At 36.6% G+C, this 13,483-nt stretch overlaps 1 protein-coding gene across 1 annotated transcript in view; it reads left to right on the top strand.

The window, feature by feature from the left end:
* MROH9 (maestro heat like repeat family member 9) overlaps positions 1–13,483 on the top strand; it is a 95,113-nt gene that overhangs the window by 43,406 nt on the left and 38,224 nt on the right. Inside the window, exons 5-6 of the mRNA XM_021682875.1 lie at positions 4,779–4,914; positions 10,919–11,043. Of these exons, the coding sequence (XP_021538550.1) occupies positions 4,779–4,914; positions 10,919–11,043 (261 nt within the window). The remainder of the gene's footprint in view (positions 1–4,778; positions 4,915–10,918; positions 11,044–13,483) is intronic.

Raw genomic sequence — 13,483 nt, 5'->3', positions numbered from 1 at the left:
AAATAAATAAAAGATGCGTGAAGGATTTCCAATCAAAGCTGACCGATTGTCTACATGCCTTTCTCTCCTCTCCCTTTAAAGTCCTCACAAAATGGTAGTAATGACATTTGTGAAATTCATAAAAATTTTCAATGGGATAGTGCTGTCAATAAACTTCTGGATGATAGATAAGACAGAAAATGGTAACTGACAAAGCCTAGCACAGGAAGCTGAAAGGCAGGTGCACACGATCATTAGGAGGAGGTACAGCTTTTCATGAAGAGGTTTGCCCTGTGCAACCTTGGAGAAGTGGGAGCTATGGAAGCCCAGTAATGATAAAGAATGAGAGGCAAAGGAAGGCCAAAAATATATGCATTAACTGAAAGGATTCACCAAAAGTTTATATAGAAGAATCCACACTGCCTTCTATCCCCCTTGATGCACACACTATATTCCACAGGGACATGGTCCATTGGCAGGTAAAATTTGAGGACTTTTTCTCAAAATGCTTAAAAAATCCCTGAGAAAATTGTCTTGATTATGTTGTTTCCATATATTTCAGCATGACCCCGGCTTCCACACCTAACGACTCAAAAGCTAAGCCCACATTTTGACAAGCCTTGCTCACATATATAAACCCCGCCAAGAAGCATTACATTTTTAAGTATGACTAGATAACCAGATTTGCCAGATATTTGATTAAACTCTCCCAATACAAGAGTCAGCCCAAGATAAATAAAGAGAAAAACGTGATTATCAAAAATAAAGAGACAACTCAGGGCACAGGTGAGATTTTAGCCTCAAAAAAGGTAGAGAAGACCTATTTATATGCCAAAAGAAGATATAATTAAAGTGAGCATGACCTATGCATTGAACAATTTTACTTAGTCACAATAATAAGACCACATTATTGATTTTCAACTTTTAGGATCAATCTATACATCGATCACAAAAAACCCACAATGCAAATGCTATCAACTTAACAATGCAAAAACAAAAGTGCAGAGAATAGTTTAGTGGTTCCTCAACAAGTTAAATATAGAATTAACATATGACCCAGCAATCTTAGGTATACGCCCAAAAGAATTTAAAACAGATGTTCAAACAGAAACTTCTACACGAATGTTCATGGTGGCATAATTCACAATAGCCAAGAAGTGGAAACAACCTAATTGTCCATCAGCAAAGTGAATGGACAAATAAAATGTGGTATATTCATACAATAGACTATTACTCAGCCATAAAGATAAATGAATTCAGATATATAATGCAACACTAATGAAACTTAAAAACACACTAAGTGTAAGAAACTAGCCACAAAAAGTTACATGTTGTATGATTCCATTTATATGAAATAGCAGAGTAGGCAAATCCACAGAGACAGAAAGCAGCTTTGTGGTTGCCAGGAACTGGGAGGACAGAAGAATAAGGAATGACTGGTTAATGGTACATGGCTTTCACTTGAGGTGATGAAAAATATTTAGAGTTAGAGGGTCGCCTAGGTGGCTCAATCAGTTAAGCATCCGCTCTTGGTTTCAGCTCAGGTCAAGATCTCAGTGTCATGAGATTGAGCCCCATGTCGGGTTCCAAGCTCAATGCAGAGCCTGCTTAAGATTCTCTCTTTCCCTCTCTTTCTGCACCTCCCCACTCCGCTCATTCTCTCTCTCTCTCTCTTTCTCTCTCTCTCTCTCAGGAAAAAAAAAGCATTTAGAGCTAGAGAGAGGTGATTGTTGTTCAACATTGTGAATGAACTTAATGCCCACCGAGTAATGTACTTTAAAATGATTAAAATGATAAATTGTAGGTTATGTATATTTTTTGCCACAATAAAAAAATGCAAAATAAAGTACAGGCGAAAGAAGTAGGGAAGTAGAAGTGATAGAAGAAAGTTGAAGGGAAATAAGAGTGCTCCAAAACACCTACTACATAAAGTGGAGGATCAACAAGATATATTTTGAACAAGAAATAAAAGTATTACTATATTGTGAAAATAGAAAAGGGAATGACTAAAAATAGTAATACACATAATGGGTAATATGCTATATTGAAAGGATTGTGGCAAAGTGGAAGGATGTAATTGAGCTAAACCCTAATTTATCACAGCAGAAAGAGATAAGCAATGTCCTAAACTGATATTAGAACAGAAATGGAAGTCCATCTTAGAGATAAAGAGGTGACTTCCAGAAGAAGCAGCTAAAAAACTTAGGAGTGGTTGCCTCTGGAATTTAGCATCTAAAACTATCATTATTGTTGAGATAAGGAACTGGAGGGGCCAGATCTTCAAAGAAGGATTCCAGTAAGAAAGGGTCAGAAAACCAAGTAGAAATACTTAAGCTAAGGGATTAATACCGAGAAGCTTCTTTTCTCAGATCTTGAGGTGTTTTTTTTTTTTTTCTTTCCAGCACTTGGATAGATTTTCTATAAAAACAGGGCCATATTGTATTAGAAGTTCCCAAAGTCTTATGTTGGAGAGGGTGTAGTTGTGGCTGGCACACTTCTGAAGGGGCTGTGCAGTGCATAATCTGTGTGCTCCATGGTCCATATGGCCTTCTTCCTACCTTGTCTTATCTTCCTATCTTCCTATCTTGTCTTATCCAAGGTCATGTTCCCCATCCTCCTCAAACATGCCATACAATCTAGACATGGCCACACCTACAATGGAGACAACACCTAGACAGACCTGATCTAGCAAACAGAATAGACAGACCACTGATAGCTTCATTTACAAAAACACCTGGTAAGAATTATACATCCACAAGTTCTTGAGAAGGGGTAATCAAGAAAGGCCATTTGAGGCAAAAGTTATAATACAATAAGACTGTAGGGGTAAACCACTAAAAATTGTTCCCAGTGTCTGTGAACTAAACTGAGAGAAGTACTCTTCCATCATGCCCAATACAAAAACACAACTCTTCACTCTGGTGATTCTAAAATCTTGCCCTTAGATGGAAAAAGAAAGTTGGAATGTAACTCCGAAGAAAAGAATGTCCAAGGAAAAAAACATGTCTCCCTAGATCCTGGAGTAGAAGCATCCCATACTGTCTGCTTCTAGATTCTCCTAAGTCATAGGACTCCTAGAATAGAGGGGTTCCAAGCCCAGGCTTACAAAAAAGTATGGGCAGAAAGAATCAGAGAACATCCACAGAAGCAAAAGATTATCTCCCCTTCTTCTACTGAGACTATCACTCCCAGCATCCTTGTTCACATGCCTTTGGCCCATGACCCAGGTTGCTTCCCACTCTTCTTTAAGAATAACTCTGTGTGCATGTGCGTGTGCGTGTGTGTGTGTCTGTGTGTGTCTGTGTGTGTGTGTAAGATTGAGAGAGAGAGAGAGAGGTGGGTCAAGCAACATAAGAGACATTGAAAAGAGGACATAAGAGACGAGAAAGAAGGAGAAGCAGGCCTTGGAATCCTCCCAGAGGGTTGACTTGGACTCTTTTACCACCAACATTTGCTCTAATCCTCAAAGAATCTATTTAATAAAAGTAATCACCTGTCTTAGAAACAAGAAGACTCACTAGTTTACCAAACCTATATGTAAACACAATTATTTGTTTAAAAAAATGGTAATGGTACTCAAACCTTCACAAAAGCAGAATGTGTCTTCCACCTCTCTTTTCTTCTTGACAAATTAATCAAGATGAAAATCTAAATATTTGAGTAGCCTGTGTGTCAAGGAAATTGTAGGAGGAAATACATATATTGTAATAGTAGCTTTGACATCAGAAGTAAATGCCCCGAGTTTTTTTTTTATTTTTTATTGTTATGTTAATCACCATACATTACATCATTAGTTTTAGATGTAGTGTTCCATGATTCATTGTTTGTGCATAACACCCAGTGCTCCATTCATTACGTGCCCTCTTTAATACCCATCACCAGGCTAACCCATCTTCCCACCCCCATCCCCTCTAGAACCCTGTTTGTTTTTCAGAGTCCATCGTCTTTCATGGTTCGTCTACCCTTCCGATTTCCCCCGCTTCATTCTTCCCCTCCCGCTACCTTCTTCTTCTTTTTTTTTTTCTTAACATATATTGCATTATTTGTTTCAGAGGTACAGATCTGAGATTCAACAGTCTTGCACAATTCACAGCGCTTACCAGAGCACATACCCTCCCCAGTGTCTATCACCCAGTCACCCCATCCCTCCCATCCCACCCCCCACTCCAGCAACCCTCAGTTTGTTTCCTGAGATTAAGAATTCCTCATATCAGTGAGGTCATATGATACATGTCTTTCTCTGTTTGACTTATTTTGCTCAGCATAATACCCTACAGTTCCATCCACGTTGTTGCAAATAATGCCCCGAGTTTTAAAAAATGAATATCCCTTCGAAGAATCAGAACAATTCTAGGAGGAAAAGTTACATTTCTCCAGTGTAACTGAAGAGTGTCATCTGAAGTGTGTTGTACATAGAGAAGAAAGCATGAAAGTTTTAGGGTATCCATCCCCTGCCCCAATATCCTGGGAATTTGCTACCTGAAAATTGCTACCTAACTCATGGAATAGAAACTAGCATTAGTTGAGTTGCTATTCTTTCCAAGCACTTTGCTAAGAACTTTCTTTTTTGTCGTAAATAGTCCCCCCAATAACTATTACAAGGTAGCATTTATTATCCACATTTTATAGATGAGGAAATTGAGGCTCAGGAACAGATCTGAATATAGGTTTTGTAAATTCTGAAGCTCATCCTCTAATCCTAGGCTGATATATATATATATATATATGGATCAGATGCAGACATTCAATGTTAACTATGCATAGCAAATACATTTTTTACTCCTTTGTTTTTCCATCAGGCAAGTGTTGATGCTCCATGTTTGGGTGTCCTGGCAGCAGAACTGTCTCTTCTGTGTTGCCACAATGATCCCTTAATCACACAACAAGCATCCTTAGGACTGTATCACCTCCTCTGCATTGCAAAGTGTCAGAATGGTAAGAATGATTTACCATCTCTTCTAATGGATACTAAGAATTTGTCCCTAATTATTCTACTTGTGGGTCCCAAGAAGGCTCTATGTCTGTAGATTTCTAAATCCTACCCCAAGATCTATAGCCCCACTTTCTAAAATATATTTTGTAATCTTTTTAGAATTATCAAAATATGCTACTAATATTTGGTTCTTCAAGATCTATAAAGTATTGTACTTAGTGTTGGGTGTTAATGGTGGGGACAGGAATGCTGTGGGGAGGAAGGGAAGAAGAAGAAAGATTGCCAATGAGACTTTTAAAAAGGAGGCATATTTTTCTCCTCTAATGGGGCATCAAATAGAATACTCAGATTCTTCAGTGGTTGGGAAAAATTAGCCCAAGACTAAAGTAGATGCTGCTCTGGACAGCCTAACAAAGCATAAAAGCAAGTCCTGAAAGTATCAAACTATTTCCAAGCAAACTATTAAACAGAGAAAAGATTCATCCTCCCATAATACATGACTATTAAATATACAAATATAAATATATATAATTGTTCTTAAGGCAATGAACATCAGATATCAAAGGACAATGATTCCTGAGAGATGGGAACAAATGAACAAATGAGGTGGAGATTACAATTGCCTAAAGTAAGTTTTTAGGCTCTAATCCAGTAGTCTCACCAAGTTGAAGAGACAGAATTAGGAATCTAGAGAGGTCAAGATACCTAGGGTTTACAGGTCTGAGTACCAGAGAGGAGTGCACAAAGAGAGAACTCCAGAGACCTGCAGAGGGTCCCCTTTAACCATTCAGGTATGGAGTGATCAGAACATGCATGTGAGGAAACTACCTGAGGCCAGGGAGAATGGTTAGAGAGAAAAATCCAATGAACTCACAAAGGCTGGGAATAGTGCCTATGACCATAAGCCAGAATTTAAAACTTAATGATTTGTAAGTAATGAAGTAGAGTACTCAAAGTGTTTTGTTTCATTAGAAGGAAAAAAATTATCTCTAGACTAAATTGTTTTAGTGCCACTTAACAAAGCTTAAAAACAAGATTTAAAAGATCAAGTAATCTCCAAATACTTTAAATGCTCATCAGAATGAAGCTCAAGACTACTTCTAGGAATACAAAAATTCCAACACTCAACAAGTTAAAACTTACAGTGTCTGACATCCAGTAAAATTACTAGGCATGCAAAGAAGCAGACTACAATCCATAATGAGGAGAAAAATTAATCAAAACTGACCCAGATGATAGCATTACTAGACAGGGACATTAAAACAATTATTGTAATATATTCCATTTATTTAAGGAGTCAGAGAAAAAGATGAGCATGTTAAGTAGAGATATAGAAAACTTTCTAAAAGACTTCAATTGAACCTCTGGAGATGAAAACTACAATATCTGAGATGAAGGACACTCTGGCAGAGATCAACAGTGTAATTTTAAAGAGAGCCAGAGGAGGGCGCCTGGGTGGTTCAGTGGTTAAGCGTCTGCCTTCCGCTCAGGTCAAGATCCCAGAATCCTGGGATCAAGCCCCACATCCCGGCTTCCTGCTCCGCGGGAAGCCTGTTTCTCCCTCTCCCACTCTCCCTGCTTGTGTTCCCTTTCTTGCTGTGTATCTTTCTGTCAAATAAATAAATGAAATCTTAAAAAAAAAAAAAAAAAAGAGAGAGAGCCGGAGGAAAAAAGACATTTCATTCAGAGGAACAAAGGTAAAGATGAAAGCAAGTTTCTCATCAGAAATAATAAAAACCATAGGCAATCGTGCAGCCTCCCAATGTACTGAAAGAAAAAAAAAAGTCAATCTAGAATTCTTTAGTCAGCAAAAATTCTTTTAAAAACAAAAGTGAAATAAAGACATGTTTAGACATACAAGAGCTGCCAGAATTCATCACCAGCCTATCTGCACTATAAGAAATATTAAAGGAAATCCTTCAAGAAAAAAAAAAATCCGTGAAAATCTAGATCTACATAAAGGAATTAAGAGTAATGGGGTGCAACTATGTAGATAAATACTAAAATTCTCTTCTCATTATTTAAATCTTTTAAAATGATAATCACCTGTTAGGGGTGCCTGGGCAGCTCAGTCATTAGGCGTCTGCCTTCGGCTCAGGTCATGATCCCTGCGTCCTGGGATCGAGCCCCACATCGGGCTCCCTGCTCAGCGGGAAGCCTGCTTCTCCCTCCCCACTCCCCCTGCTTGTGTTCCCTCTCTCACTGTGTCTCTCTCTGTCAAATAAATAAATAAAATCTTTAAAAAAATAAAATAAAATAAAATAAAATGATAATCACTTGTTAAAGGCAAAAAATAATAACAATGTAAAAGCGAAATATATGACAATAGTTCAGAGGCTTGAAAGAGGAAGTATGACTACAGTTTAAGGTTCTTGCACAGAGTCATGAAATATCCCTTAAAAGTAAACTGTGAAAAGTTAAAGATGTATACTATAAACCTTAAACCAGCCTCTTAGATGACATAGCAAAGAGTTACATATAATAAACCAAAATGGAGATGTAATGTTTTAAGCACTGTTAAAGAAGACAAAAAAGGGGTGCCTGGGTGGCTCAGTTGTTTGAGCAACCAACTCTTGATTTCAGCTCAGGTCATGATCTCAGGGTCATGAAATGGAGCCCCTGAGCGCCAAGTCTGCTTAAGATTCTCTCCCTCTCCCTCTGCCCCTCCCCACCCCAGCTTTCTCTCAAAAAAAAAAAAGAAGAAGAAGAAAAAGAAAAAACAAAAAAGAGGAAAAATAGAAAGAACAGGTGGGAAAAGTAAAAAACAAATAGTGAAGACTGAAAGCCATCTAGAGTAACTGTAAATATTCTGAATACCTCCAATTAAAAGGCAGAGATTATCAGATTGGACAAAAAGCAAGACTCAGCTATATGCTGCCTATGAGAAATCCACTTTAAATGCAAAGCCACAAATAGAATAAAAGTTAAAAGTTGGAAAATGATATATAACATGGTAATATTAGTCAAAAGGAAACTAGAGTGGCTAAGTCAATATCAAAAAAATATAATATAAATATATATGTAACAATAAATAAATATTTATTTTATATATTTATTTATATATTTATTTACATATATTTATTATATATATATAAATAAATATAATTATTTATATATTTATTTATATTTCAGAGCAAAGAATGCTTCCAGGGAAAAAGAGGGTCATTTCATAATGATAAAGCTGTCAATTAATTAATAAGACATAATAATCCTAAATACATATGTCCCTAAAATCAAAAATATATAAAAATTAAAAATCAATACATTAAATAAAAATGAATAGAACTGGAGTAGATATAGAATTATAGTCAGAGAATTCAGTATCCTTCTTTCAATAATTCATAATTACACAGAAAATTATTAAGGATATAGACTTGAACGAACTTGACCTAACTGACATTTATAAAACACTCCACCAATAATGGAAAAATGAACATTCTCAAGGAAAAATGAAATTTACCAGAATAAACCATATTCAAGCCATAGAAAAATGTCTTTATTTCATACAAAATATATTCTCTGACCAAAATGGAATTGAATTAGAAATAAAAACCAGAAAGATATCTGGAAAATTCAAAATATTTGGAAACTAGGTAGTCCACTTCTCAATAACCCATGAGTCAAAAAATAAATAAAAATGGAAATTGAAAGTATTTTGAGTAAAATGAAAATATAATACCCATAAAGAAAACTCCAGATTGAAATGATCTAGCAAACAATTAAAGGAAGAAACTATACCAATCCTATTCAAATTCTTACAGACATGTGAGAATGAGGGAATGCTTGCCAACTCTTTCAGTGAGGCCAGCAACATTCTGATACCAAAAGCACATAAAGATTTTACAAGAAAAACAAAAACAAAAAGACTACAGACCAGAGTTCCTCAAGAACACAGGTGCAGATTATAAATAGATCCACATATGTATGGTCAAATGCTTTTAAAAAAAATTTTTTTATTAACATATAATGTATTATTTGTTTCAGGGGTACACATCTGTGATTCATCAGTCTTACACAATTCACAGTGCTCACCATAGTACATACCCTCCCCAATGTCCATCACCCAGCCACCCCATCCCTCCCACCTGGTCAAATGCTTTTTGATAAAAGTTCAAAGGAAGTTCAGTGAAAAAAGAGAAAACATCAGTAAATTGTGTTGGAAAAATTGGTTATATATATGCAAAAGAAAATAACTTTGATCTGTATCTTATACATAATGCAAAAGCTAATTCAAAATGGACCCATAAGACTAAATGTAAAATCTAAAATTATGAAACTAAAAGAAGTCTTTGTATCTTGAGTTAGGCAAAGATTTCTTTTTTTTTTAAGAGGAGGGACTGGGGAGATGGCAGCAGGGAGGGGCAGAAGGAGAGGGAAAGAGAGAATCCTAATCCCCTAATCCATCTCAGGGCTCGACCTCAGGACTCTGAGGTCATGACCTGAGCCAAAATCAAGAGTTGGATGCTCAACCGACTGAGCCACCCAAGCGCCCCAAGGATTTCTTAAATACGACACCAAGAGCATGACCTATAAATTTTAAAAATGAAAAATTCAGTATTTCTGCTCTTTGAAAGACACTGTTAAGAGAATAGATAAACCATACACTGGGAGAAGATTATGTACAAGTTACATATCTGAGAAAAGGCCTATATCCAGAATTTAAAAATGCACACTCAAACTCAGTAAGAAAACAGACGACAAATTAAAAAATAGTAAATTTGAATTTGAGTTCTTTGAAACATTTCACCAAAGAAGCACAGATGGCAAGGATGCACACCAAAAGATGTTCAATATTTGGTCATAAAAGGCATGTAACTTAAAAACTGCAATGAGATACCACTAGATGTCTAAAATTGAAACGCTGACCATACCATATGTTATTAAAGATGTGAAGCAACTGGAACTCTCACACATTGCTAGAGAGAGTGTGAAATGGTTCAACAATTTTGGAAAACAATTTGCAGTATCCTGAAAAGATAAACACACATCTACCAAATGATTCAGTCATTCCATAACTTAGGATATACCTAAGAGAAATGAAAGCCGATATCCATACCAAGACTTGTACACAAATGTTGATAGCACCTTTATTTGGAAAAGCCAAAAACTAGAAACAACCCAAATGTCTATCAATAGGTAAATGGATTAGCAGATGATGGTATATACATACAATGGAATAGTATTCATCAGTGAAACAGGAATGAACTATTGATACATACAACTCGGATCAATCACAAAATACTTTTGCTGAATGAAAAATGCCAAACAATGGAAGAGTACATGCTATATGAGTCCACTTATATAAAATTAGAAAATAGAAAATACAAACTTGACAGAAGGCGGATAACCGAAAGCAGATCTGTGGCTGCCTTTGGATCAGGGGTGGGCACAGGGAGCAGGTGTGGTGGAGGGAATGAATATGGTTGTTGTTTTGTTTTGTTTTTTACTGCAGTAATGTTTTCATTGGTATATACATATATAAAAACTTATCAAATTGTACATTTTAAATAAGCTGTATGTCAATTAAATCTCTGTAGAGCTGTTAAACAAATGAAATCACTGAAACTCACCTTCTCTGGAACTAAAGACATCTGAAGTTTTCATTGAGAGCTTTTGGCTTTCCTGCTATACAAATTCCCCAGCTCCTTGCAAAACGCCTCCAAGTCTGCTCTTCTACCAATAAACACTCCAACTCAGCAACAGCTTTTCCAGTGCACTGAGTGATGCATTTGATGGCGATGGCCTAAATGTATTCAACATCTGCTCAACCTATGAAAATTATCTATGTCTTTCATTCATATTTCACAGAGGCCTCACTTAAACACTTTATGGACTCTGGATCAGTGCTGTCATAATATTTGATGTGATTAAACTATCAGCAGAGAATTAAATGTTCAGAATACTTTAGATCTCCAGAATTGGGTAGGAAGGAGAAATTGGAAATAGCAATGTCATAGAAGGAACTAATGATCAAATAAAAACCTTAAACTGTTTTCCTTAATACAGCGGATATTGAAAAAAATAAATCCACAATATATGATAAGTCTGGAAATCAGTGCCTCCTGCCTAGTCCCTCTGATACGGAATTCCTACCTAAGGTCTCACAATGGGACAAAACTAAAATTACCCAGGTAACTTGCCCCCCTCCCCACTTTATTCTATGGCTTTTATTTCATGTGTATTATTACTTTTAGTGACAACTTATTTCAACAGTTTATATTTTTAATAAATGTTTTCCATGTTTCTAAAGTTCAGTGAAGCACAGAGTAAATAATGTGTAGAGTATTTGGCTCTCCAATTTTCACCTCTATGAATAAGAATGATGCCTATTATTCCTGAATATAGCCATTTATATTATTTTATATAATCCTTACAGAATGTAAGTAAGAGTTTTATACTTCTTTTTGTTTGATTAATAAATATGAACTAAAGATGGGAAACTTCTGGTTATTTAGCAAACTTAATGGAGTCACTAGTTAACAGGCTTTTCAATAGTATTATATTTCATTCAACAAACATCAAAATAACCTGCTTTAGATTTTGTTTTAAAAAGCCTATTAAATTAAAAAATTTTTAAATTGAAGTGATAAACCTCAGTACTAAGTAAATCATTTTTACATTGACCCAACCCTGGGGAAAACCATGAGGCTCCATGTACTCCCTCACTTTCTTCAAGGTACATGGGCTTGGGGCGCCTGGGTGGCTCAGTCGTTAAGCGTCTGCCTTCAGCTCAGGTCATGATCCCGGGGTCCTGGGATCAAGCCCCGCATAGGGCTCCCTGCTCTGCGGGAAGCCTGCTTCTCCCTCTCCCACTCCCCCTGCTTGTGTTCCCTCTCTTGCTGTTTCTCTCTTTCTCAAATAAATAAAATCTTAAAAAAAAAAAAAAGTACATGGGCTTATCCATATGGTTGAGAGTTCACCCAGCTCTGCAGCCTAGGTTGGGCTGTCCCAACAGATGGCCTTCTAACCACACACATTGAGCCAACTGCTCAGCAAAGCTGCTGGGGAAGCCCTTTAGGTGAGTTCATCTCTTGGGATGGGAGAGTCTTATGGTTCTTCCTAAAACTACATACATAAAGCAGTGTCTTCTCCTCCCATTGCTGAGATAAATAGAATTGTGGGAGGCTGAGGAGCTGTGGAAGTGATACATTTTACATAACATGGTCAAAAATACTGCTTAGATATCTTAAATACGCATTTGCATGATGGTGCATTTTTCCAAAATCAAGCATTATTCTTATCCACCTCCCCTCAAAAATCATGAGACTGGTTGACTATGAAATTGTCCATTTACGTGAAGAAACCAAGCATCTATATAGGTTTACTAGAAAGTTCTTCTACATTCTTGCATCCTCCACTTCAGTGCCCTGAAATTGGAATCCTGAGCACCATGATTGAGCTAGTGAGTGGAGGACTGGCAGCCTCCTCAGAGCCCCTTCCAAGCAGTTCGTGAGGCTAGTTACCACCAGTTTCAGGTTGCATTCTGTCTTTTCTGAGTTCAATGTCCTTCAGATTTGGAAGTCCTGGGGTTTGGGGGGAGGGTGGCCTGGGTCCTTACGTTCATGACCTCTTATTTGGTTCCCACTTGTGAGACCAAAGCAGGCCAGTCGTGGCCCTGTGTGCAAGAGCGGTAGCTGGGAAACTCTGAGGTGGGGACTTTCAGGGGTGTATTGGAACAGGTGGGTTGAGAGAATCTAAGTTTGTAACAAGGGGATCAAGAAGACTATAGCCAGAGACAAAGTCCAAAGGATGCAAATAGGAGGATAAGCATTAAGGTTTTCAGCCAAGAGAGCTAGAAACAAAACACCATGAAATGGGAGGATCAAATTTAAAAAAAAAAAAAGAGCAATTTACAGATTAAGAGGCTGTTCTTTTATATAGTGACCAGTTATAAGAGAGGACACTGTCTTCTAATGGAGCCACAAAGTGTCATAAAAGTGTCACAGTCTAAATAAAAAAAAAGTGTTTATACCAAATAAACTAATAATCTCACTCATGGGAATTTATAAAAATGAAAAAAACTCAATTTATCTATTTATGAGAAGAGGTTTTTCACAGACGTGTGGTTTATTTTTTAACAAACTGTGTGTCAAACACAGAGAAATAGATTATAAATTGTGGAATATCAAGTTAATAGTATATCATGCAGCCACTTCAAGGAACAGCATCAAGAGTATGTAATAACATGATGTAAGAGTAAGAAATAAGGGGAGATATCAAGAGTATGTAATAACATGGTGTAAGACTAAGAAATAAGGGGAGATATAGGTGATTTCTAAAGAATCCAACTGGTCCTATGGGACTGGTATATTTCTGAAGAGTTACATGTAAATCCCATTTTATAGGCAGTCCCTGTCCTCTGATGTAGTCTACTGTCATACCTGGAACTTCATGTGACAGAAACTTCTAACAGTAGTTCTAATTTTCACTATAAATTGCTTCTTCTACAACTTTTAAATAGACACTAAAATAATTTCATTGAATAAACAAATAAATAGTTAAAAGAGAATATTCCCCCATTTCAATGTTTTTTTTTTAATTCAACAAATCATATAATGAAATCTCGCTTTC

The sequence above is a fragment of the Neomonachus schauinslandi genome, chromosome 6 (genome assembly GCF_002201575.2).
Source record: "Neomonachus schauinslandi chromosome 6, ASM220157v2, whole genome shotgun sequence".
NCBI classification, from domain to species: domain Eukaryota; kingdom Metazoa; phylum Chordata; class Mammalia; order Carnivora; family Phocidae; genus Neomonachus; species Neomonachus schauinslandi.
Note: the sequence above shows the minus strand (reverse complement) of the source record. Positions and strands in the feature narration are given on the sequence as shown.